This window comes from Hyperolius riggenbachi, chromosome 10 (assembly GCF_040937935.1).
Source record: "Hyperolius riggenbachi isolate aHypRig1 chromosome 10, aHypRig1.pri, whole genome shotgun sequence".
NCBI classification, from domain to species: Eukaryota; Metazoa; Chordata; class Amphibia; order Anura; family Hyperoliidae; genus Hyperolius; species Hyperolius riggenbachi.
Window position 1 is genome coordinate 36,106,618 of NC_090655.1, and position 27,867 is coordinate 36,134,484.

The window sequence follows — 27,867 nt, forward strand, 5'->3', positions numbered from 1 at the left end:
CCCGAACGGTTCGCCAGCGAACAGTTCCAGGCGAACTTTGGGTGGTTCGCGATCGCATGCGAACGCGAACTTTCCTGGAAGTTCGGTTTGCCCCCATAGTGCACCATTATGGTCAACTTTGACCCTCTACATCACAGTCAGCAGGCCCATTGTAGCCAATCAGGCTACACTATCTCCTGGAGCCACCCCTTATATAAGGCAGCCTCCACCGGCCATTACAGTCACTCGTGTCCCTGCAGTAATTAGGGAAAGATTAGTTAGACTCTTGTTCCTGGCTGATTCTTATTCTTAAAATAGCACCCCACAACAGCTCTTTTGAGAGCTAATCTTGTTCTTGTGATCTATTTTTTTTTCTCCTCCCTTCCTCCTCTTCCTCTCTTGTCTTCCAGGGATCTTGTCTTCCAGGGATTTGTAGGATGTCAAAAGCCAGCTCACATACATTGGCCAGGAATTGAACCCAGGTCAGCTGCTTGGAAGGCAGCTATGCTCACCACTATACCACCAACACTACATGCTGAAACTTCTTGGAGCAGACTTACTTCCTCCCTCCAAAAGACACACATACATCCCCATAAAATAATTCAACAGCAACTGCATGCACAGTCTCTGTGACACAATCGGTTAGCGCATTCAGCTGTTAACCGAAAGGTTGGTGGTTCAAGCCAACCCAGGGACAGCCCAAGAAGTTTAACGCCACTTTAAACAAAACCTGTATATATCAAATTTCTACATATATTTATATGATCCTTTCATGATGACAAAGGCCAGAAAGAAGTAGGCAAAGGAGTGCCCATTTTTCCGTGCGGCTAAGCGGTCTCACCCACTTTTTACTACAACGAAGCATCTGCTGTACAGCAGAGGAGTGGCGCAGGGGAAGTGTGCTGAGCCCATAACCCAGAGGTCGATGGATCGAAACCGTCCTCTGCTAGGTGTACTTTGGTTTTTACACCTTGCTTTACCACATGGGCCAATCGGTGGCCATAGCCCCGTAAGAGAAAGTGTCATTAGGGACTTGCTGTAACATAGATAGTAGTGTAACTATTTCAACTAATGTACCCTTCTTAAATGTGAAGGTTATATACAAACGTAAGCAGAGTGGTGCAGCGGAAGTGTGGTGGGCCCATAACCCAGAGGTTGATGGATCGATTCGAAACCATCCTCTGCTAGGCATGATTTCATTTTTGCACCTCGCTTTATCGCATGAGCAAAACGGTTTCCATAGCCCTGTAAGAGAAAGTGTAATAAGGGCCCTGTCGTAACATAGATATTACGGTAGCTAAGACTACTCCTGGGCCTTTCTTGTAGTTGAAGAGATGAGTGAACTGTGACACCACACTTAAAAAAAAAAGCAAACAGAGAAGCTTCCCCATATTGGAGCATTGGATTTGGTAAAGTTTTAAGCCAATGTGTTGTAAGACACAAGTAAGCTTTAGGTTAGCAGGAATGGTTGCATGGCCACCTAGCTTTTCATCCTTCCCACCCTTGCCCTGGAATCTTTCAGACTTCAAATTGCTGTCCTTTGCTGTGTGTGTTACACCAGCATCATCCAGGGGGGCACATGATCATTCTGAAGTCTTGAATTGAAGCCTGTAAGCAGTATCACCATGTGTCCCACTGCTTTCATCTAGCAAATTAGGCAAATAAGCAAGCTCCTTTTTCTCTTGGGTATATCACAATGGTACATGCTAGGCTGGCTTCAGCATGTAGCGTTGGTGGTATAGTGGTGAGCATAGCTGCCTTTTAAGCAGTTGACCTGGGTTCGATTCCCGGCCAATGTATGTGAGGTTGCTTTTGACATCCTACAAATCCCTAAGCAAGCTCCTTTTTCTCTTGGGTATATCACAATGGTACATGCTAGGCTGGCTTCAGCATGTAGCGTTGGTGGTATAGTGGTGAGCATAGCTTCCTTCTAAGCAGTTGAACTGGGTTCGATTCCCGGCCAATGTATGTGAGGTTGCTTTTGACATCCTACAAATCCCTAAGCAAGCGCCTTTTTCTCTTGGGTATATCACAATGGTACATGCTAGGCTGGCTTCAGCATGTAGCGTTGGTGGTATAGTGGTGAGCATAGATGCCTTCTAAGCAGTTGACCTGGGTTTGATTCCTGGCCAATGTATGTAAGCTGGCTTTCGACATCCTACAAATCCCTAAGCAAGCTCATTTTGCTCTTCGGTATATCACAATGGTACATGCTAGGCTGGCTTCAGCATGTAGTGTTGGTGGTATAGTGGTGAGCATAGCTGCCTTCTAAGCAGTTGACCTGGGTTCGATTCCCGAACAATGTATGTAAGCTGGCTTTTGGCATCCTACAAATTCCTGGAAGACAAGACAGGAGGAGGAGGAAGAAGGGAGGAAGGATTACACTCCCTGATTGATGTATACACATGCAAGATGTTATAAAGCAGTTTACGCCTGCAATTCAGCATTGAATGTGATTTCTGCCCTTAAAACACTGCTTTGCGTGAAATCTATATTTTTTACGGGACTTTTGACATCTATCCCACCCAACCATGCCCCCCTCCAGGTGTTAGACCCCTTGAAACATTTTTTCCATCACTTTTCTGGCCAGCATAAGTGTTTCTAGTTTTCCAAGTTCGCCTCCCCATTGAAGTCTATTGCGGTTCGCGAACGTTTGCACGAACCGAACTTTCGCGGACCTAAAATCGGAGGTTCGGGCCATCTCTATCTGAGACACTGATGCTGAAGGGATTGAAACATTGTATACACTTGCATATACTGAAGGGATTGAAACATTGTATACACTTTTCCTGAGTGTGTAACTGCCTGGATGGCATAATAGGTAAGTTACGAAAAAAAGTCCTATTTCGCAGGACAGGAAGTAGAGAGGAGTCGTCTGCCTAGGAGATGCGCGTAGGTGAAGAACACAAAATCCGCCCGCTGCGCCAGTACTCTGCATCAGGAGACACAGGAGGGGGGGGGGGGGGCATGGAGAGGAAGGAATGATGTCGGCCGCCTACCCAGATTACGCCACTCATCTGTGCCACTGCTGTGTGTCACCCCTCCCATGGTGACACTACAGTACAATTTGCTCTCCCCCCCCTCCCCCCCCCCCCTTACAAAGCCACTGTGTAGATATACAGTATTTATTTGTACAATTATACTTTTTCAACATATACTATCATGCTGCATGGTGGCGTAGTATTTAGCGCTCTCGCCTTGCAACATTGAGTCCCCGGTTGAAATCCCTGCCAGAGCAACGTCTGCAAGGAGTTTGTATGATCTCTCCCTGTCTGTGTGGTTTTTGGGCACTCCGGTTTCCTCCTACATCCCAAAATCACAGATAAGTTAATTGGCCCTAAACAACAATACATACATAGACATATGTCCATGGTAGGGATTAGATTGTGAGCTCCTCTGAGGGACAGTTAAGTGACAAGACAATATGCTCTGTACAGCTCAGCGGAAGATGTTGGTGCTATTAAATACTAACGTAAATAACAATTATCATAATAATGCTGTATACAAAATGCTAAATTTTTCCCATTATTTTTTTGCACCAGAAAATCTTACAGTCTAATGTCCTCACCACAGCCTCACACTTGCATAGCTCCCAACTGTCCCTCCCTCTTTGTGAGCCCTGTCCCTCTTTCCTCCTCATTTGTCCCTCTTTCAGGACTTTGTCCCTCTTTATATGTAAATTTATATATTTCTCTACTAAAAAATGTGTTTAATTGGCTCTAAACTTTATTCCCATCCTTTAAATTGAAATATTACTAATATTGAATCAGGATAGAAAGGACCAGTGTGGGTTGAATTATAAAACAACATATTTTCCTTATAAAATCTTTATGGTATGTGTGACTAGGGGTGTGGCAGAGGCGTGGTTGGAGGTGTGACAGGGGCGTGGCTTAAGTGTCCCTCTTTCTCATCTCAAAAAGTTGGGAGGTATGCACTTGGTGTATAAATATTTCTGACATATTCCACTGTGCTGTACACTTCCACTTCCAGGTGAAATGATGTTGCTGTGCATGAGTTGCAGCCATTCACCTATGCCCATTGTCCTGAGTATACATCACATTTTCCACTGTGAATGGAACAGGTGTGGTTAGCAGCCATCCCCTAGAAATCTCAGAATCTGTGTGCACACAGCTCCAGCCAGCAGCACAGGGTAGGCGGGGCCCCAGAGAAGTTCTGGCCTAGTGACGGCTGGTGGGCGGTCCCGTCTCAGCGCTGTTTACATCACACGGGTGCCGCCGAGTCAGCTGACCGGTCATACGGATCTGGTGGCGTCAGGCGGTACCCGCCCCCGGTGTCACGTGACGGCGGCGGGTGGAGCTGGTCGGTCGGTGCGCACGGTTGGGCGAGGAGTGCGAACATGGTGAGTGCAGGCAGGTGGGAGGGGGACGTGTGTAGCGGGTCGGCGTCAGAGCGCCCCTCGCAGCCTGACAGGCAGGGCATGTGTCCGGGCCTAGCTGAGCCTGAGCTGTCACTGCTGCACTCCGGGAAGTCCTGCTGAAGTTTCCCTGCGAGTCTCGGGCTGTGTTCTGCCGCCAGTGCCCCACTTCCGGAGCCCAGGGGGTGCTGCCAGGCGGTGCTGGGCTCCTGCTGATTGCATGATGAGGATGGGAGGGCTGCTGGCATTGTGCAATCCTCAGGGCTGCAGTGACAATGAATTGGGAGGTGTGGGGCCATGTCCTGAGCAGTGGCCACTTACTTCCTCTCTGGACTGCAGCTTCACTTTCAGCTGTTGCTTTGTAACTGCATTAGATTATGTTGTTTTTCTACAGAGTGTGAGCTGTTGCAAGGCCTAACAAACTCAGCAGTAAATGCTTTTTTATCAGTTACAAAGCTTCTGTTGCTTTAAAAATATTCAGAAATACAAAAGTTAAGCACAAACAGCATTATATGCAAATCACAAGGGTCGTGCAGAAAGTACTAGTGGAATGGTTTGATATTCCATGCTAGGTACTTCAAGGTGATTTGACCAACTGGTTGTCATGATTGCTGAATGCAAGTAAATGTTTGTTCAGTGGCTTTAACATGAAGTCCCTCCCCATCTCAATTTCACCAACTCCTAGATAGAGGGTGATGCAACTTATGGCTGGTACACATGAGCTACAAATGTAGCTGGTTGCTAGCACACGGGAGCGTGTGCGTGACAGATCGGCGACAGTTTGGGGCGTGTGCGCCATACTCACGGGCGACCTGTCGCTGCACCACGCGCGTGCCACGTGGTTGTGGCGACAATTGTAGCCCGTGAGTATGAGGCTTAAGGGATTGAAAACTTTGTTAAAGAAACTCTGAAGTGAATCTAAAGTCCTTTTTTTAACTTGTAGTTATGTGAAGCAGTATAACCCCGGCTAAAATGCTGCTATCCTGCAGCAAAACGAGGGGTTTTTACCCCCCCAAATCCCCTCTGTGGTGCCCAGGGAGTGCTTCCTGAAGAGGCAGAGCTAAGCCCTGTAGCTCTGCCTCTCAGCGTGTCAATCCCTGCTGATCGCCGCCTCTCCCCGCCCCTCTCAATCTGCCTTCACAGAGAGGGGCGGGGGAGAGGCGGAGATCCGCACGGCAATTGATGCGCATGGAGGCAGAGCTGCAGCCGTAAGCTCTGCCTCCATGAGCAGCAAAATCCACGGCCAAGAAAGTCTTAGATTTTGCAGAAGGGATTTGGGGGGTATTAACCCCTCGTTTTGCCGCGGGATAGCAGCGTTTTAGCAGGGGTTATACTGCTTCACATAACTGCATGGTAAAAAAGGACATTTAGACTCCCTTCAGTGTTTCTTAAAAAAAAAAATTATACATGCTTAAATTAAACCTGTGAGTTCTTTCAAATTCCAATACCTCGGGAGGGGGAAGCCTCTGGATCCTAATGTGGCTTTCCGATCCAGCGCTGGCAGCCCCTGAAAAACAATAAGTTGCTGGTGCGCTTGTTGGCGGTGTGCACAGGCATACTACTAACGCACCGCTCTGTCTCCGGTGGAAATAGCTGAGCCAGATCGGGTCAACTCTGCAGTGCAGGCTTCAAGCCTTTCTTGCTTGCTGGTGGCTCATAGGAAACCTGAAGATAATTAGAGGAACTGTCGTGAAAATCTTAAAATGTAAAACACATACAAATAAGTACATTTCTTCCAGAGTAAAATGGGCCATAAATGACTTGCCTATCTCCTATGCTGCTGTCACTTACAGTAGGTAGTAGAAATCTGACATTACCGACAGGTTTTTGGGTTAGTCCATCTCTTAACCTTCCTGGCGGTAACCCCGAACGTAGTTCAGGGTAAGCCGCGCAGGAGGTTTTCTCAGGCCCTACTGGGCCGATTTACTTAATTTTTTTTTTTTTTGCTGGACGCAGCTAGCACTTTGCTAGCCTTGTCAGCACACCTATCGCCGCCCCCCCGCGCTCGATCGCCGCTATCCGTCGCGGCGCGCGCCCCCCCAGACCCCGTGCGCTGCCTGGCCAATCAGTGCCAGGCAGCGCCGAGGGGTGGATCGGGACTCTCAATGACGTCACTACGTCGGTGACGTCATCCCGTCGCCATGGCGACGGGGGAAGCCCTCCAGGAAATCCCGTTCTTTGAACGGGATTTCCTGATTGGAGATCGCCGAAGGCGATTGAAGCGGGCGGGGGGATGCCGCTGAGCAGCGGCTATCATGTAGCGAGCCCTGGGCTCGCTACATGATATAAAAAAAAACAAAACAAAAAAAACTGCTGCGCTGCCTCCTGGCGGAATTTTTTATACCGCCAGGAGGGTTAATGGGAGATTCTCAGCTTTGCCTTTATTGTTTATAAAGACATTCCCTGAAAAAGATTTGTACAAAGATGCTGGCCAGCCTCCCTGCTCCCCATACACTTTTTAGCAGTTGGACGGAGCAACTGCCATTCACGAAGTGCTTTTAAAAATAAAGAAAACCCTTAGAACCCCCTATGAGAAGATGGGATAGTCCAAAATCTGTCGGTAATGTCAGATTTCTACTACTTGCTGTAAGTTACAGCAACATAGGAGAAAAGTAATTTATGGCTCATTTAACGCTGGAAAAAAAGTACTTCTTATTTATATATGTTTACATGTATTTACAATTTTAAGATTTTCAGGACAGAGGTACTTTAAGTTTCACTTACCTGGGGTTTCTGCCAGCCCCTCCAGCTGCTCTGTGCCTGCGCCGGTCCTCAATGATTCAATGATCCTGCGGTGCAGTTTCGGTATCGCCGACTTGCAAGTTGCCATCCTCTGAGCGGACCTGGCCGCATGCATCCTCGTTCACACTTCCATTGCTGGGAGCGTCCTGCACAGTACGAGGTTTTCTCTACATGTTTCCTCAGTTAAAACATTTCAAATGGTTGTTTCTTTCTGGACGACCCTTATACAAGAGAAGGTATGCTGGAGTTTAAATCCAACCCACCTTGGCCAGTTGCTGGAAATCGGGGGCAGTGTACAAGTTTGCTAATGCTGGTCACTTGTGGGCAGATTGTTCTGACAGGTATTTGTAAGATCAACGGATTACAGCGCGAGTCTACTTTAGGTGACACTGCAGGAAAACTCATAGGGAAGTGTTATTCAATCACCGTACCCTCTTACAGCACAAAGCGGCGTGATTGGCTGAATAGTGTGGGCGTAGTTTACTACAACCTATCTAAAATCTAGCAGTTTGAGAGAGTGTTGTCCACCCAATCACGTCACTGGCTTTTGGAGCGGTGTACTATAGATTTTTAATACATTTCATGATGAAATCTATTAATCCATGTGACAGATCTGGATTATTCTTTGATCAGATGTCGATCAGAAAGGGATAGATCTTCTGGGCACGAGTGCCAGTGTATAGCAGGCTTAACCCTTTGGGGACCGGCGGCCTAACCCCCCCCCCCCCCCTCCTTAAGGACCAGGCGTTTTTGCATGGGGGGGTGCGTTTTGGGGGGGGTGCGTTTGGGGGGAGGGGGGGGGGTCAGGCAGCCGAATCCCTGTTAGGGTTTGCTGGGCTGTGTGAAATGAGTCATGGTTTAGTACAGGCATGGGCAAACTTGGCCCTCCAGCTGTTGAGGAACTACAAATCCCACATTGCATTTGCCTTTATGCGGCATGACTGTGGCTGTCAGACTCCTGCAATGCATTGTGGGACTTGTAGTTCCTCAACAGCTGGAGGGCCGAGTCCCACAATGCATTGCAGGAGTCTGACAGCCACAGTCATGACTCATAACGGCAAATGCAATGTGGGATTTGTAGTTCTTTAACAGCTGGAGGGCCAAGTTTGCCCATGCCTGGTTTAGTATGTCAAGTACAGTGAAAAATGTCATAGCGCTGTAAATGCATGAGTGGTTTTTTGTTGTTTTAAAATTCTCCCTTTTCCCACCATATGAAAGAAGACCCCCTATTTACATCAAGTTGTGCTTTAGGGATGATCAATGAGATGCAAATAATTTTGAGTTGATGCAGCATTAGCCAGACATTGGCCTCGATTCATAAAAGTGCCGTCGAGCGGGGAAAGTTGAGCGGGGAAACACCGCTGTCGGTATTTCCGCCTTCAGGGTGGTAATTCATAAAAATGTAGCTAGATGTGACAGGCGTGCGGAGATATTCCACTGTAGGCAGGCGTTAGGCTGTCCTACGCATGCGGAAACAGGAGAAGCAGGCGGAGTCCCTCCGTGCGGTGTTCTCTCTGCAGCTGCTTGGGAGGTCTGTCCCATTCACTGCAATGTATTCCGCACGCTTCTCGCCACATCAGAGGTAGCGGTAATACCCGTCCGCATACCGCTACCTCTAATCTTTATGAATTGACTACTTGTTACTTTTGCTATGATAATCACCGCGCAAGGCGGTGATTTATCACTCTGCTCGCGAATGTCGGCTTTTCATGTGGAAAAAGCCTTTATGAATACAGATTTTGCTGTGTGGTTGGTAAAGTGAGCTGTTTTCAGCATTTCCGAATGCGGGAATGCTTTATGAATCGAGGCCTTTGTATGTAAAATTTTATGCAGCTTGAAAATAAGCCAATCAAATCCTGTTGAGGTAAAATTCGATTGGTCCGTTTTCAAGCTGCAAAAATCGAATTTGACCTCCAACAGGATTTGATTGGCTTATTTTCAAGCTGCATACATTTTACATACAAAATCTGGATAACGCTGCATCAACTCCAATTATTTTAGATCTCATTCACCATCCCTATTGTTCAGATCTTCCCTTCTGCTTGATGTGCACATTCGGCTGTATATTTTATGACCATTTATGGAACTGCTGTAAACAAACCTCACCTGGGTAAGGAAGATGTACTACAGGTTACAGGAACAGCTCAGGCTGGTAGGCTGAAACTTCCAGCAAGCTGGCATATTGACTGCTAAGGATAAACTAGCTAGAGTGCAATGAGCGTTCATTGAGGGTACACCCTTATGTTACAACAAGCTCTCATTTTATACTTCCTGTTCTTTCCGTTTCACCAGTGCATGTAAACATGGCTTAAAGCTGTGACCTGATTACACTCATGAAGCCTCTTGTACACGCTTGAGCATACATGTCAAACTGGCACTCAGAGCCATTACATGTGGCCACCAAGTGATTTCCCCACTTTGCATTACGTTTGGCCCACTCTAGACCACCAGAGAAGCTGTATTGATGGTAAAGCCCTGGATCACCAAGGAAGCCATGTGGGGTAGGTAGGTAGAAAACACTAAACACTGGTGAACTGTATAGGGCAGGGTGGGGAATACTAGCGACTAGACACCAGGGAACTGTATAGAGGAGGGAGGTCCACTAGACACCAGGGAACTGTATAGGGGAGGGAGGGGGCTATTAGACACCAGGGAATGTTATAAGGGAGAAAGGTGGCCAGTAGACATTGAGGTTGGCCCGCGACTAGGTCTTAGAGTTCAGTTTTGGCCCACTTCGTATTTGAGTTTGACACCTCTGCGCTAGAGGGAACTCAACCAAGACGGCCGGTCTGTGCCCTCTTTGCTGAGGATCTAGTGTGCACAGGAGTCCCATCATGCTTGTTAAAGATAAACCCCAGATCTCCCAAGTGACTGCAATGGATGACCACATTGTTTTGGAGCTTACCCTTCCTGTTGGAAGCAGCTCTGTTGTGTGCTGCTCCTCCACCTCTCTTCCCTTCCCCAGCAGTGTCCCCCTAATGATTGAACACAATTGTTATAGGCATCAACGATGGTATATGCACTTTAAAGAGGCTCTGTAACAACATATACTAGACTAGAGTGTACAGCATTATGCAAGATACACCATTTTAAAGGCCACCTGAAGTGAGAGGCATATGGAGTTTGCCATATTTATTACCTTATAAACAATACCAGTTGCCTGACATCTGGCTCCACGACTCCGGCTCCTTAGTCTAATATTTAACAGGGCTGTGGATTTTGTACAAGAATCACCCGACTCAGACTCCTCAGTTTATGAAACCACGACTCCGACTCAACTCCGGGTGCCCAAAATTGCCCCGACTCCTCGACTCTGACTCCACAGCCCTGATTTAAACAACCAGTCTTCAGAGCTGTATAGACATATGTACTGGCGCAATACTGTTTAAGGCTGGATTCACGCTGTGCATGTTGCATAATGCACACATTAGGAGTCTGAACTGCAATAGAGACTGGCCATAGACCTTTATCCAAAGTCTGCATTGCAGCGAGTTAGAATAACATGATCCGTTACAACACAAGGGGGTTGATTCACTATAACAAATAGCATGCCTTATCAGAGTTAGCGGGCCTTATCAGAGTAGCACAGTGAGCGCTACAAACGTATGCCTGCTAATTGGCAATGACGAGAGCTCCACTCCTCCTGCCCTGAGCCCCTGCGAGTCCAATCACTTTAAGGGCCCTTTTCCACCAGCGCGTTTGCGCTGGCTGAATCGCAAAACCGCAAACCGCTAGCGATTTTACAATCGCTACGGTTTGCTTTTTAACATAGGAATCGCGGTAGGTCATTTCCACTACCGCGATTCGCTTTTGTCGGGAACGCGAACGCGCGGCGGAGCGATAATTGCCGCGATTTTGCTATGCAGTGCATAGCATAGCAAAATCGCGGCCGCAAATGTCGGGGGAATCGCCAGTTTTGCGATTCAGCAATCGCTAGCGTTCAGCGTGAACGCTAGCGATTGCTGGTGGAAAAGGGCCCTAAAGGACATTATCCCTTCACTTTGGTCAAATAGGCTGCCTGTCACTGTCAAGTGACAGGCAGCCTATTGGGCCAATCAAAGTGAAGGGATAATGTCCTTTAAAGTGATTGGACCCTAAGGGGTTCAGGGCAGGAGGAGTGGAGCTCTCGTCATTGCCAATTAGCAGGCATACGTTTGTAGCGCTCACTGTGCTACTCTGATAAGGCCCGCTAACTCTGATAAGGCATGTAGAATTATTCTGCAATGTAAGGGATGTAGTGTGAAAGGGCCCTAAGTCCATAAACCTTGTTTGAAAGAAACTCTTATTGCTTGCAAAGTACTGCAAACTGTCACAGGCATTGACAGATTCATTCCATGGCTGTTAGCACTGAGGTAGGCTACAATCTCTTCATGGCTCCTGATGAGTTTCAGTAATCCTACATGCATCGGATGTAAAAAAAAAAAAAAAAAAATGGCCTAAATATCTAGCTCAATTTAGAGCAGGGACTTCAAATGTGCGTCCCACGGCAAATTTCTGCGCAGCTGGTACCTGAGTAGTTACTGACAGTTGGGAGGGGTTTTGAGTGTTCATTAATGAGACTGTGAATGAGCTACCTATGCAGATTCTGGATCAGCCTCCCCATGCATGTAGGTTTTCTGGTATTCATTTATTTACTTAAAGTAAAAAGAGAGGAAAGTTACAGTATCAATATACAGTGGTTTGCAAAAGTATTCAGAGACATACCCTAAGGGCTCGTTCCCACTGTTGCGACGCGATTTCGGCCGCATTCCGACGCTTGTAAAACGCATGCGGATGCGTTTCCACATGCGTTTTTACCCGCGATTTCACCTGCGATTTCGCATGGCAGGGTGCCATGCGAAATTAACCATGACACTGCCAGGGCTAAATAAAATTGAAAAAGGTGCGAAATCGCGGGTAAAAACGCATGTAACAAACGCATGCGTTTTTACTATTAAATACATTAGCGGCGATTCGCACGGATTCCCGACGCAGGCGAAATCGTTGGCTCTTTTGTGCGTTTTTTTCACGCTGAAAAAAACGCACCTCAACAACGCTACAGTGGAAACAGGCCCATCCACTTGTATTACATGTGCGGATCTGCATGCGTTGGACGCATGCAGATTCGCGATAGTGGAAACGAGCCCTCAAAGACTGGCAGCTGTAATTGCAGCAAAAGGTGTTGACTCAGGGGGCTGAATAATTACGCACACCCCACATTGCAGTGGTTTTTTTTATTATTATTTTTTTTAATGTTTGGAATCATGTATGATTTTTGTTCCACTTCTCACCTGTACACCACTTTTGTGTTGGTCTTTCATGTGGAATTCCAATAAAATTGATTCAGGTTTGTGGCAGTAATATGACAAAATGTGGAAAACTTCAAGGGGGCCAAATACTTTTGCAAACCACTGTATACAGAAATAAAAAGAAATGTATTGCCAAAAGAAGATAATAGACACTATATGAAAAACAAACTCTGCAGTAACTGTTGGTAATAAGATACACAATAACAGGGAGGTTCCCAGCTCCCCAGTCTGACGTGCACTGCTGCTCGTCCCTCCATAGCAGCAGACACGTCGCTAGCCTTTAGGCTAATGGGGTATCTGTAAAGAACTCTGCCCCAAACTGTCGCCTAAGGGATCGACCCCTGCAGTGAATGTGTGTATACAAGGTCTAAATGCTGCAGAGTTTTTTATAAAGATGATAGGTGATGTATTGAGCATTTGGGGACAGGAGGAGGCAGAATTAACACTGTATTGTAAAGTTTGTTCTACTTTGAATGAAAAATAAAGTGATGTTCCTGTACACAAAGCTTAAGCATTTCTTCATAAGAGACCCAGAGATGAAGAAAGGGGACTTTTTTTTTTTTTTACTTACCTGGGGCTTCCTCCAGCCCCATAAGCATAGATACATGCCTCAGTTAAGCCACAATCTTCTCCGGGATTCGGCTCTGTGACATCACCAGGGGGCCTTCTGCGCACGTACGGACTTTCTGCGCAAGCACAGAATACCCCGACTGACGTCACTCGATCAGACTGAGCCGAGTTCCGGGGGTTGATTGGGGCTGAACGAAGGATTGTGTGAGGACAGCAAGGGACGCATCCATGCCTCTGGGGCTGGTGGAAGCCCCGGGCAAGTAAAACGGTCCCTTTCTTCATCTCTGGGTCTCTTTAAAGGACAACTGAAGTGAGAAATATATGGAGGCTGCCATATTTATTTCCTTTTATACAATATTAGTTGCCTGGCAGTCCTGCTGGTCTATAAGGATGCAGTAGTGTCTGAATAATGCCAGAAACAAGCATGAAGCTAATCTTTCAGATCTGATAATAATGTCAAACACTTGGATCTGCTGCATGCTTGTTCAGGGTTTCTGGCTAAAAGTATTAGAGACAGAGAATTAGCAGGATAGCCAGGCAACTGGTATTGCTTAAAAGGAAATAAATATGGCAGTCTCCATATCCCTCTTGCTTCAGTTGCCCTTTAAAAGGAATCTGATGTGAGAGCGATATGGAGGCTGCCATATTTTCTTTTAAACAATACCAGTTGCCTGGCAGCCCTGCTGATCTGTTTGGGTGCAGTAGTGTCTGAATCATACGCCTGAAACAAGCATGCAGCATTTTCCAGTCAGACTTCACTAAGAAACACTTGCTCTACATGCTTGTTCAGAGTCTATGGCTAAGATTATAAGAGACAGAGGATCAGCATAAAAATGGCAACCATATCCCTCTCACTTTAGGTTGGTTTTAGTGAAAGGATCTGCAGTTAGAGCCCTTCAGCTTACATTTGCTCTTCTGCTTTGCATATCTAAGTATGATAAGGCCATATGGAAGCTGGCATAAACAGTATGAAGTGATTAGCTTTTCTTCTGGTCTTGTTTACATCTGTGGCCAGGTCAGTGGATGCACCCGCTGTATATGTTTTTATTTGCTGCCAGAACTACAGCACTTGTTAAAGTGGCTAGTCATGCATTTGCATTGTGGCTAAAAACCTGCGATAGTGGCTGTGACTTCAGAGGAGGCCATCATGCAGAGTTTTTCACTGGCTGATTTTTGGCAATAGACAATGTTCATTTTAATGTTTTATAAACCTTGTTCATTTTTTAATGAGTTACTTTCTTCTTATTCAAGCTACAGAAAATGTTTTTCACTCCAAAGAAAAATAAGTTGCCATATAGTCCTGGTTATCTGGAACTCCGCTAACCAGCAGTCTCAGCCAACCAGCACAAATCGTCGGCAGTGCTCAATGGTGAATGCCAGCTTGTTATGCTGTTTGGGGCATCCTCCAGCCCCCTTCAGGGCAATGGCTCCCTTGCCATCTCCCGGGATCGCTATGATCCCCTACTGGCCAGCTCGGTACATTCGTTCAGTCGCAGTTGGCCTCCCAGCCCCTGGCCAGAAGCATTCTGTGCCTGTGCCTGTGCAGTAGTACTGCGCAAGTGCATAACTCTCTCGGGCTGCGGGAGAATGCGTCCGACCGCAACTGAACCAATGGGCCTGGCAGCGGGACATCGGAGTGGCCCATGGAGGCGGCACTTTAAAGACTGGGTACCACGGCTCCCCCGAATATAGTGCTGTATTAGCTAGGCCTGGTTTTAACATTAAGGCCTCTTCCACGGACTGTTTATAGGCAGTAAAATGCCTCACAAACTCTCACAACTGCCCACTGCTGCCTGGTAATTGCTTGCTGAGCACACAGCTCAACAGTCCGTGGAAAAGAGTCCTACGTCTCAAGCAACAAGAAAGCACACTTATCTGGCTGGACAACCAAGATTCTATTGTATATGACCGTTGTCAGGTGGATGGGAAGGCCTGAATATTTATTTTTTTTGTACTGTGGATGAAAATTACACAGTGCAAGTTAAATCTGATAGTTGTGATACAAACTGTAAAGGAAAGGGATATACAGCTGGGTCCCCAGATTCCTAATACAGTGCCTGATCAAAGATGGGCAATCCACACCAACTTGTACAAGACGAGGATCTGCACGATGTATAGGAGCATTTTATTAAAGGCCATATCTAAAAGCAGCACCAGTAAGGGCTCGTTTCCACTGTTGCGGTGCGGAATCGCCTGGATTCCACCGCTGATGAAATCGCATGCGGATGCGATTCCCCGTGCGTTTTTTACCGTGAATTCGCATAGGTGAGGGTATATGTGATTTTAACCATGTCACTGCCTGTGTGAATTTACATCGGTACCTATGCAAATTCGCGGCAAAAAACGCATGGGGAAAACGCATGCGATTTCCCTATCACCAACGCAACAGTGGAAACAGGCCCATCCACTTGCATACCATGTGCGAATCTGCATGCATTGGACGCATGTGGATTCGCGATAGTGGAAACGAGCCCTCAAACACACAGCCTCATCTTGTGCATGTTGGGATACTAACTGTAATCTTCTTGCAGGCTCTTTCCATAATAACCATTCTTTTCCAATGACCGAGAAAAGGCGCGCTATACAAGCTAATCTTTATTAGCTAGCTATCAATGCTTGAGTTGGCTGATAGTGATTGGCCACTTTTCTCACTGTGCTGAAAATAATACAGTACTGTAGTGCGGGAATCAGTCGGAGACCTAACAGGCTGGCTTGTCATGTATGTACAGTTGTAGTTTGACCTGTGATTTGTACAGTAAGCAGTAATGGGCCATGTGTTGGGCAGTGAGAGGCATTTCTCAAACTGATCATCAGGGGGCCCTGTATGGCTGATTTTGTGGTGAAACCCCTCCCACAAATGTCAGCATTTCACACTGAGGTATTGACATCACACTGTGGGAGCCTTGTTGCATTGTGGGAAATAAACAATGTTTCCAAATGTATCATTTCTTTTCAGAAGTCACCTGCCAGCAGTAAAAATGTCACCATGTGATGAATGTCAGAATGTAAATCAGGGAGAGGAAAGATTTTACAATAGGCAAACACTGACTAAATCATTTATACATAATTATTGTAAAAATTAAGCACTTTTTGCATTACGTTATTTTCACTGCAGTTCCTCTTTAAAGTCGCCGCAAACAAATAAGCAAAGTCAGACAAATGACATTACTCCCAACAAAGAGAAACAGCGAGTCTTTCAGATGACTTGGTCCACACACTGATTCTAAAAGACTGTCCTTTAAATACTGCGCACTGTAGTGACATTCTACACAATGGGTGCATGCTATAGAGCAGTGGTCCTCAAACTAAGGCCCGCGGGCCGAATGTGGCCCTTTGAGACTTTTTTTTTACCAGCCCCCCACACACAAAATGTATTACTTATAGATGCGATCAGCTACATCTTTAAATATTGGCAGCCCACATATAGAATAGCAGTGCTTGCACCTGCCATCCACATGGAAGCCAGAAAGTAGTCATTTGCTGGTTTCCAATCAAATTCCACATCAGGTGACACTGCTGTCCATTTGGACTGCAGGTTGTCACCTGGGTATGCTTCACTGTCTGGCCTGCAAAGACTTCTACATTATCTAATGTACAGTATACTCCGGCCCCCCAGCAGTCTGAAGTATGTTGACCCGGCCCTCGACCCAAAACGTTTGGGGACCCCTGCTATAGAGAATTGTTGTTAGAACGATGTTGTAAACACTTGACCAACTGTACAATGTCTGTAGTAGTCTGAGTTGATCTGCAAGGTGGATTGAGAAAAATGACCCAAATCAGTCACGTGTCATTTGGCTACATTTTCCTCAGCGATTGCTGTAGTTTGGACATTTCTTCTGACTTTTGTAAAGCATATGTACATAACTTTAGAATCGGTTATGTTCTTACCAGTAATGCTTTTAGGATGTTACAAATCCTTATGAAGGCAATATACAAATGCCAGAAAAGCTCAGGAAACTTCCTCTTCCCTAAAATGTCTCGAGTCTGACCTGAATTTTACATTGAGAAATAAGTGACCTAGAAACCTCTGTTACTGCGACTTGCAATGTTTATCCTAGAAAATTATTGGAACCCTGACAAGCCCTGACCTCCCCGCTGCTATAGACTATTACAGTGTGTGGAGGAGTCAGTGGCTGTTTGCTGCACTGTGCCAGAAGAATGGCAGCTCACTTTCATTTTTTTTCAATTCACTTTACTAATTTACAATATTTGCTATAGTTTAGGTAATGGTCTTTAATAATTTAACTTTAATGTGGTTTAGCTAATGGTGTTTGATAATGCATTGGTTGTAAGTTCTATGTAATAAGGGTTGGGTAGTGCATTCAGAGCATGTAGAAGATAATCTGACTACTGACAGATTCCATGTGGACTGTGCTAATCTGCAGAACATATACTGGCTGGAAATGGGACTTGCAAACAGTTTTTTTTGTTTGTTTGTTTGCTATTCAACACTTTAGCAGCCAATTTATTTAGAGGCTTACAAGAGCTCTAGGCCTATTTATTTTAAAACCTTTTTTGTATTTATTACATTTTCTTGTTTCTAATTAGTACTGCTGTAATGTGTATTTATGGGCACTTGTCCCTAGGGGGGCAGTGTGAGATAACAGAGGACTTCTGCTTTCAACTTCTATATTTTCTGCTAAAGTGAGAGATCAGAGCATTCAAAGAATTTTCAGCACGGGTTCTGCCAACTGAGGTGGAAAGCAGTGCGCTTATCTCAAACTAGATAACTTTATTGAAGCTGCTATATAGGAGAGAACAGAGGCGCCAAAAGGATAAAAGGGGTTTTAAAAGAGCTTAAAGAGACTCCGTAAAAAAAATTGCATCCTGTTTTTTATCATCCTACAAGTTCCAAAAGCTATTCTAATGTGTTCTGGCTAACTGCAGCACTTTCTACTAACACAGTCTCTGTAATAAATCAATGTATCTTTCCCCTGTCAGACTTGTCAGCCTGTGTCTGGAAGGCTGCCCAGTTCTTCAGTGTTGTGGTTCTGCTATTAACTCCCCTTTATGCACACTGCCTGTGTGTTATTTAGGATTAGAGCAGCTTCTCTCTTCTCTCTCATCTTTTACAAGCTGGATAAATTGTCCTCTGAGCTGGCTGGGCTTTCACATACTGAGGAATTACAAACAAGGGCAAAGCTGTTTGCAGGAAGAAAAGAGCAGCCTGAAACTTCAGTGCATGGGGGAAAGAAACACACAAATGATCTCTTGAGATTCAAAAGGAAGGGTGTATACAGCCTGCTTGTGTATGGATGTATTTTCTATGTGTGGACATACTGTACATCAACCTACTTCCTGTTTTGGTGGCCATTTTGTTTGTTTACAAACAAACTTTTTTTAAAACTATTTTTAACCACTTTTAATGTGGCGAGGAGCGGCGAAATTGTGACAGAGGGTAATAGATGTCCCCTAACGCACTGGTATGTTTACTTTTGAGCGATTTTAACAATACAGATTCTCTTTAAAAGCCAAAAATTTGGTAATTAGAGGAGGCAGTGGTGGACTTACCTCCTCCAAGCAGACACAACATGACTGTACATTCAGTCTATTTATTAACGAACTCCAGATAAAACAAAGCAACGCGTTTCACGGGTCAGCGCCCGCTTCCTCAGGCAATAGAAAAAGGAGTTACAGCATCTAGCAAAACAAACACTCGGCACCTCTGTCAAGTCAAGCTGCTAATGGGTTAAATGAAAACTATTTTTTTTTCTACAGAGTTTTCTAAGTGGATTATTTGGTCCGATTTGCGAGATCGATGTTGTACTGAATGATGCGGAATCGAGGAAGCTGTCCGAGATAAAAACAGAAGAAGGCAAAATAGAGAAGCACTTCTTGTTTTATGATGGTGAATCAGTGGCTGGAAAGGTAAGCTTTTTATTCATAGATGGTTAATATGCTCTTTTTACTAGAGCAGCTAATTATCTCAGGTATTTTATGCTTTTGTTGGGCTGTTGGAAAATCTGTGGTGCAGATATTCGCTTGTGAGTCTCCTGAGATTAAAAGACCACTCTAACAAAAAAAGTAAAACTTGACAGAACTGACATGTTTTGGACTAGTCCATCTCCTCATGGGGGATTCTTAAGGTTTTCTTAGTTTTCAAAAGCATTTTTCGAACGGCAATTAACAAGTCTAACTGCCAAAATAGTGTGTAGGGAGGCTCGCATCTTACTATTCGGCACTTAAAGAGAAACTCCAACCTAGAATTGAACTTTATCCCAATCAGTAGCTGATACCCCCTTTTACATAAGAAATAGAATGATTTTCACAAACAGACCATCAGGGGGCGCTGTATGACTGATTTTGTGCTGAAACTCCTCCCACAAGAAGCTCTGAGTACCGCGGTACTCTAGGCAAACTGCCACAATGTAACAAGGTTCACAGACAGGAAATGGCTGTTTACAGCTGTCTCTAACAGCCAAAACAGCTAGGAGCAGCTACATAACCTGCCCACAGTAACAATGTTACCATGTAATACATGTCAGAATGTGAATCGGGGAGAGGAAAGATTTTACAATGAGCAAACACTGACTAAATCATTTATCCATACTTATGGTAAAAAATGAAGCACTTTTTTTACTACATTATTTTCACTGGAGTTCCTCTTTAAAGAGGAACTGTAACGACAAAACGGCCCCTGGGGGGTACTCACCTCGGGTGGGGGAAGCCTCCGGATCCTAATGAGGCTTCCCACGCCGTCCTGCATCCCTCGGGGGTCTCGCTGTAGCCCTCCGTGCAGCTGTGACGTAATATTTACCTTCCTGGCTCCTGCGCAGGCGCTCTGACGGCTGTCGGCGCCGAAGTAGGTGGAAATACCCGATCGCCGTCGGGTCCGCTCTACTGCGCAGGCGCAAGTTTCCGGCGCCTGCGCAGTAGAGCGGACCCGACGGAGATCGGGTATTTCCGTCTATTTCCGTGCCGAAAGTCGCCACAGCGCCCCCGCTGGAGCCAGCAAAGGTAAATATTGAGCTGACAGTCGGCACAGTCGCCGGCTGTTCGGAGGGCTGCGGCGAGACCCCCGTGGGACAGAGGACGGCGTGGGAAGCCTCATTAGGATCCGGAGGCTTCCCCCACCCGAGGTGAGTACCCCCCAGGGGATCTTTTTGATGTTACAGTGTCTCTTTAAGCTTAGCAACTGCCGTTCAGGAAATGCGTTTTTAAGAAAAAAGGAAAACTGCAAACGGCCCATCTGCCCCTTATCTATGCATGAACTCCTACCCCATCTTGGGTTGCTATTGAAAACCATATCTTGAAATCTTACACCCTAAAGGGCCTAGTCATTTAACTTTAACTCCGCAGAGGTTTCTCTTCGATCCCCAGTAACTACCCATACTTTTCGAGTCTGGAGTAAATTCCGGCTGTGTGTTTTTTGTTTTTTTTTGTTTTTTTTTTCTTTTTAAATCTAGCTTTAATAACAGCTGTTGTATGAACACACCTGCAATATGTAGTAAAGCTGACACCCTCTATGTTCCTATCATAACTGTAAACTTACAGCAACTGTCAGGTCTGAAACATCCTAGGCTGCTTTGCTTCTGGTGTAAAGCAAAATAGAGAATTTGGAGTAGCCAAGGCTGGTGTTCAGACTGGTTTTAGCTGGTCATGTGGTGATTTTTCTCCACCTCAGCACATCTCCAGTGAGGTTTGTCTTGCATACGAAGCCTCTTCAGAGATTGCGTAAAGAGAGGAGGATTTGGGAAGTAACCTCTGAAGTCTGAGTATGCACAAACTCCGCAGCACAGAAAAGTGCAAGGAATAATTGGAGGAGACCATACCCATTAGCAACATTTGTATCCATTCATGTACCATATATTGGATCTGTGAGTGACACGTGTCCTGTCTCTGGTGTGCACCCTGGAAATCACAGAACGGGCGTCTCACAAGGCTGTTTATCTGACTGTTGAAAGTAGATCTTTACCACATCCATGTTTTACTAGTGTTCTTAGCAGTCATATTGCACGACGTGTACAGTAGAATCTAGCTATAGTAAACTCTGCTGTTGTAAACCTCTGGCTATAGTAAACTCAGTTCCCATGTCACAACCACACGCCTGTATGTATATACATTGTGTTACCAATTCTGATATAGTAAACTACTTGGCCAGGTCCCTTGAAGCTTATTTTATTTACACTATATTTTTAGGATTTACTGTATTTTTCTGTAGTTATAAATGGGGAAAATGTATGCCTGTCTCATCTGTTAAAAACTTAATGACAACATAGTTTTAGGGTCGAGGCCCATGTTTTGTGTATTTTTTTTGTCACAAAGTGAATCAAAAGCAATTACATTTTTGCATATTCTTTCAAAACATAAGACTTGTAAAATGAAAACAGTGTCAAAATATGAAAGAAAAAAACATATGTTACCTTAGGAACGTGGCTTTTTAAATATGTATGCCTTGAGGGTATGTTAATAACCTCCCTAGCGGTATGGACAGATTCTCCGTCCAAGCAAAACATGCTGTGAACAGTATAAACGTGCATACACATCAATACTCTCCTGCACTGTATACTAGACCCTTGCTTAACACATTTTGGCAAGTTACAGGGAAATTTTTTTTTAAAATGTATTTTATCACTTTTTGCACAGAAATCCTGGGGAAATTGAACGCCAGGGAGGTTTTAAAGAACACCCATACTTCTGCTGGCTGTTTTTTTCTTTTTTTTTTTTTTTCTTTTGCCAAGTAAGCAAGGTGTTAATAGGTAAATCATTTGCTAATCAAGTTAAGATCACTCCGAAGTTATTGTATAATATGACATTAATAGATCAACTGGAAAAATAACAAAATATGCATCTCTGCTTTTTCAAAGGATAACATAATACTATTAACATGTAGTTAAGAGTACTTTTAACCACATGAGCACTGTAGGCTTTTACACCCCCTAGTGACCAGGCTATTTTTTACAATTTAGGCCACTGGCAGCTTTAAAAGGAACCCAAGGTGTGAGACCTATGGAAGCTACCATATTTTTTTCCTTTTAAACCATACCAGTTGCCTGGCAGTCCTGTTGATTTTTCTGGTCAGTAGTGACTGATTCACACACCTCAAACAAGCAGGCAGCTAATCTTGTCAGATTTGTCATAGACATCTGATCTGCTTGTTCAAGGTTTACGGCCAGAGCATTAGAGGCAGAGGATCAGCAGGACAACCAGGCAATGTGCATTATTTAAAGAAAGCCTCCATATCCCTCTCATCTCGGGTTCCATGTAAGGCCTTGCTGCAGGGCTGTAACTCAGTACAAGTGATGTCCAAACATCTTCACCCCCCCCCCCTTTTCTGCCCACTAACAAAGATTTCTGTTGGTGGGCTCTGTTCCTTGCTGGCATGTTTAATTTTTATTTATTTTTAATTTATACCTGTGTCTCCCCAGGGGACAGCTGAGTGACATGGCTGTCCCCAGTACAGCGCTGCCTTAGATTGCATCGCTGTACAAAACCCCGCCCCAGGACTTCACGCCAATTGGCATTGAGCAGTCCTGGGGCTGCCGCCGTGTCCATGCCATTTGCCGTGGAGCAGTTTGGAAGTAGTTAAGCTTTATTAACACAAATCTACCTGTGATTACTCTAGTGTATTCTCACTGCAGTAGCTCTGCTGAATTCATTGTAACAGCTACATAGCTACATTGCACATGCAAGAAGTTTTGAATCGGCATGATACCATTTATTGGGCAACTTAAAACAATAAGCATAAGCTTTCGTCTAGTTAGCCTTTTTCAGCCTCGAATTCTGTAAAAGAATTATGGCATTAAATACCATCAATCACTTTCTTATACTGGTATGAGGTTGATGCCATAATTCTTTTTCAGCCTAGACAAATACTGCATCCATTCTACTAGAAGCTTGAAGAGAATCTGAACTCTAAAATTCTTACAATAAAAAGCATACCATTCTATTCATTGTTCTCCTGGGCCCCTCGTTGCTGTTTCTGCCACTCCCTGCTGCAATCCTGGCTTGTAATTGCCAGTTTTAGGCAGTGTTTCCAATCAAAAATCATGGCTGCTAACCAGCATGTGATAGGCTGAGAGAAGCTCCGTCTGTGCGTCATACAGAGCCTGGAGGTGGCATGGAGAGGGTGTGTATAACTTCTACCTATCACAGCAGAGCAGCACATTCCTGCCTGAGCCAACAAAGCTGACAAAGGAAAGAATATTCTATTACATAACAGAGATAATACAGCCACTGTGCAACTAGGAAAGGCTGCAGTAAGACCTGACCACATTAGAACAGGTATAGGAACCTTATAGGATAGAAGAAATAAGGCTGAACATTTTGTTACAGAGTCTCTTTAAAGTGGATCTGAGATAAACTTTTACTCATCGCATAATTGTGTTTCTTTCATATAGTTTATAGGGCATTCCTCAAGCCCAATATTTTTTTGTTTTTGTTTGTTTTAATACTCCAATTCCCTATAAACTAAACAAGCCTCGCCCACAGCTTCTCCACTGCCATGGCATTCTGAGACTCATGTAGCACGGGCTTATGGGACCTCAGTCTGGGCAGGAGAAGGAGGTGTTACTAGCCAGAGATTTCAGAGCGAGGAGGAGAGGGGAGTGAAGTTTTCACTGGCTGACGGTTGGAGATGCAGAGCAGCTTTGCCTGTGTGTAATGACAAACAGAACATGGCTGCTCTCATTGTCTCAAAGGAAGAAGAAATATTCATATACTGTTGAAGCCGTTTGCAGCTAGATTTGTTGTGTAAACTATATCTAAATGTTAGATAAGACGCACGCACGCGCGCTACTTGTTATAGTTATTCATCTTGGATCCGCTTTAAGGTGGCCATACATCTAGCGATCATAGGCAGATTTGACCAAGAGATCAATCTCTCACTAATCGAATCTGATGGAAGTGTAAGCTATTAATTTTATTAATATTGTGTATATGTGTATGTGTAATTTTACTTTTTTGTCCACAAGATGGTGTTAGTGAACACTCTCCTGTTTAGGAAGTGTTCACTTGTTTTTTTTTTTTTTTTACTAAACTCTGACGGCTTCCTGTTTTATGAATGAACGCGGCCGCTGATTGCGGTCACGTTCATTCACTCCAGGCATTGTGATTGGGTAGAGGAGCGCTCAGTCCTCTTCCCCAATCACGGAACACAGATACCCGATGGTAAACGGCGGCGGGAGCGGCGTGCACCGCACACGTGCTGAGCAGCGGCGGGAGCAAGCGACTTATACAAATGTTGCTGTTAGCCGGCTCAAACAGGACGTTTTAATAAGTCAGTTTGCCTTTAATAAGTTACCTGTCAGTGTCCGCTGCTGGCTCCGTCTCTGCACTCTTCCTCAAATACACACACCCCATGTGGTTGTCTGTGCATAACATGGGCACATGTGAAAATTATTCTGTATACTCTATCCCTTTGAGTGAGATGCTATGAATTAGTTGCACTTTTTTTTAAATGAGATTTCTTTTGTACTACATAATGTTTTGTATTTCAGCAATTGCAGTATGATGGGGTTGTTTTGAAGTTACAGTAGTTTTGGTGACTGTGATTTAATTCAGACCTGTACAGCAGTGGGGGATTGTTGGGGAGTACTCTTTTTATGTGTGCTCTTAATGGTTTTTAGATTTTAAAGCTCCATCTACACCATACCATTTTTTTTTTTTGTGCGATTCGGTTAATTGATTTGATTAAAGCGGAACTGTAAACTTTATTTAGACACATAGTTTCACTTACCTGGGGCTTCCCTAAGCCCCCAGCAGCCGCCCTGTCCCGCGCCGGTCCTGCCCGAGCCTCCGTTCTCCCGCCGCCAGCTCCGTTCTTTGCCGTAGACTTTTAAGTCGACGCAAGCGCAGCCCTGCCACGCGTATCTTTTCATTGCGTTCCCCTCTGCAATAGCGGGGACGCGAAGAAAGGATGCGCGTGGAGGGCTGCGCTGGCGTCGACTTAAAAGTCTACGGCACAGAACGGAGCTGGTGGCGGGAGAACGGCGGGACAGGGCGGCTGCTGGGGGCTTAGGGAAGCCCCAGGTAAGTGAAACTGTGTCTAACTAAAGTTTACAGTTCCGCTTTAAATGTCCGATCTGGATTTGATCAGTAATGTGATCGATTTGCTATTGTTTTGCAATGACATTTGACCACACAATCGAATCAAATCCTGATCAGACATGTCTGATTTAATTGAATCGATTAATCGAATCAAATCGCACACAAAATTGTATGGTGCAGATGGGTCTTAAAAACCGAATTGTCCATATACTGCCTGCATATTGTGCATCTACTTTTGAGTATTCAGTGCCTTAAATTGTTGATGATGACATTTTCTTGATTCATAGGGATCTGAGAACCAAGTTTACTATATCCAGAGGTTTACTATATCACAGCTCACTGTAATAAGATTCTACTGTGTGTGGATAGCTTGTCCCTATAGGATACTGAGCTACTCTGTTTATCTGCCTAGGTCAATATAGTCTTCAAGCAGCTTGGCAAAAGACTAGAGCATCAAGGAATTCGAATAGAATTTGTTGGACAGATTGGTAAGATTGCTATTCTACTTTACTAAGTGATTTGCCTTATTAAGCAATTGCAGTTATAAAGATTTATTCATTAATATGTCAAACTACAGTAGCAGGATTCCTTGCGTGGGACATTGCGGTTATTCAAAGTAATGTCTTCCATGTTTTGACATTCCTCAAACTTCCAAGCATTGAACAGTACTGTACAGAATTACAAATATATGCACAGACTATGATAAACAAGAAAGCGGCGCTCACCCAGTAAAACACTACTAACAATTACGGTATATTATTGCCAGAATTAAGTACCCATATAGCTCATGGTGACCCAGAACACGTAGAAGCATCAGGAGACCAAAAAACCCTTTAATTAAAAAAGCTACGCAAACAATAAATTTGCCTTCTTGAAACAGAAGGTATTTGCAGTAATTCAGCTTTTTTATGAGGTCTTTAAGGATACCCGTAGTGGGGGGGAAAAAAAGTTCAGATGTCCAGCCCCGTACAGTCTATCAGGTCCCTCAGAGTCATCCTGATCCAGTTCAGTGTGCAGCTGCCCCCTCTGAAAGATCCGCTAGTTGTGGCTAATGCACATGCACAGTCCTGGCCATGCACCTCCTTGCGAGCGTTAGTTTTTTCTCAGGACAAACTAGGCTTCCTCTGGGTAAAATATATATTGTAATATATTTATTTTAGAAGAATTTTTTTTATTTCAAAGGTAGTTTTTTTTTTTTTTTTTGTTTTTTTTTTAGGAAAGTTGGGCATAAAAAGCAAAAATCATGTAGTTTTTCCCCTCCCACTTTTTCCGTAAGTGCCACAGTTGTAAAACTCATTACTTAGCTCATCAAGGTGTTAAAACGAAACCATACTTCATTACTAGTTGGGAATGTAGCGTACTATTATCGTCAGCCTGTAGCAAATGCATGCGAGTCTCATGTCAAGTAACCAGTAAGTGGCTAAACACTTCCAATCAAATATCGAACACCCCCCCCCCCCCCCTCAGGTTTGCACTGAAGGGAGCCAAAGCCGTTGCAAAGAGTTTCACTTACCGGGGATGTCTATTAGCCCCCCGCAGCAGTCATGTCCCGCGCCAGTCCTCAACGATCCTCTGGTCCCCCTCTGTGGCCTAGTTTCGGTTCTGCTGACTGATCAGTCAGGCATTTCACTGCTGCACCTGCGTGTCTCTGGCTGTTCACGACAGCGAAAGCAAAACCTCATAATGTGCCTGCGCAGTATGCTCTCGCCACCGTGAACGCATACAAGATTGGGCACGGACACGCAGGCGCAGTGGACCTTTGACTGATCAGATGGAAGAACCGAAACTGAGCCGTGATGGGGGAACGGAGGATCGTTGAGGACCGACACAGGACAGGATGGCTGCGGGGGGCTGGTAGAAGCCCCAGGGAAGTGAAACTTATTTACTATGGTTTAGGTTGTCTTTAACCGCTTCGGGACCAGCACCCTCTGCCCCTTTAAGGACCAGAGGGTGCTGGTCCAGTAAACCGCCGCTGCCCGACGAATCGCCGCTAAAATCAGTCGCTCCCGACGGTCACGCCGCTCTGTCCCCACCGCAGGCTGCTCTCTCTGCTGTCGCTATGACTGCAGAGCGCTGTGCGCCGGTCAGGAGCCGCTTTCATTGGCTCCTGACCCTGTCACTCCATGTAAGCCAATGGGAACGGCTTACAAGAATGACAGGGCCAGGAGCCAATGAAAACTGCTCCTGACCGGCTCGCAGTGCTCTGCTGTCATAGAGGCGGCAGGGCAGCATTTAGCAGCGGAGATCGAGGGGGCACAGGGGCGGGGGCGCGCGGTGAATAGGACGTAGAGTTTACGTCCGGTCAGAACCGCAGCGCCCCCTACCCACCGTAGATTCATACTGCGGCGGTCCACAGTAGGTTAATATTACAAACCCACTGTAAAGGTAAGTTAAAAGCCAAAATAAACAAACCTTACTTTTACATATTTTTTTTTGTTTTTTTTTTTTCCCCCTTCCTCAGAACTTTTCAATGACAAAAGCAATACACATGAGTTTGTCAACCTTGTGAAAGAATTGGCTTTACCTGGTGAGCTGACGCAAAGTAGAAGTTATGATTTTGAATTCATGCAAGTTGAGAAGCCATATGAATCCTACATAGGCTCCAATGTTCGATTGCGGTATGTATTCTTTCCTAGTGACGTGTTCATGTATAATTGATGTGCTAGCAGTGTTTCTCAACATTCTATTGGTATGTACCCCTTTTAAAACCCTGAACTCACCAAGTACCCCCTAGCATAGTAAACATTATTACAAGTACCTCTTGACAAATATATATTTAATGATAGTACATAATTGGTTCTAAACAATTTCCAAGCATTTACTATTCCTTTTTAATTATTATTTTTATTATTTAGTATTTATATAGCGCCAACATCTTCCGCAGCTCTGTACAGAGTATATCGTCTTGTCACTAACTGTCCCTCA

General features: G+C 44.9%; 1 protein-coding gene and 1 non-coding gene across 2 annotated transcripts in view; both read left to right on the forward strand.

Annotated features, from left to right (window-relative positions):
• Positions 1 to 1,706: 1,706 nt before the first annotated feature.
• Positions 1,707 to 1,778, forward strand: TRNAK-UUU (transfer RNA lysine (anticodon UUU)). Its single transcript has one exon. It is a non-coding gene; the product is annotated as a tRNA-Lys (tRNA).
• A 2,416-nt stretch (positions 1,779 to 4,194) lies between these two features.
• The window catches only part of VPS26A (VPS26 retromer complex component A), a 41,086-nt gene continuing 17,413 nt past the window's right edge, over positions 4,195 to 27,867 (forward strand). The window contains exons 1-4 of the mRNA XM_068257728.1: positions 4,195 to 4,339; positions 18,673 to 18,822; positions 25,355 to 25,430; positions 27,404 to 27,560. Of these exons, the coding sequence (XP_068113829.1) occupies positions 4,337 to 4,339; positions 18,673 to 18,822; positions 25,355 to 25,430; positions 27,404 to 27,560 (386 nt within the window). The 5' untranslated portion in view covers positions 4,195 to 4,336. The remainder of the gene's footprint in view (positions 4,340 to 18,672; positions 18,823 to 25,354; positions 25,431 to 27,403; positions 27,561 to 27,867) is intronic.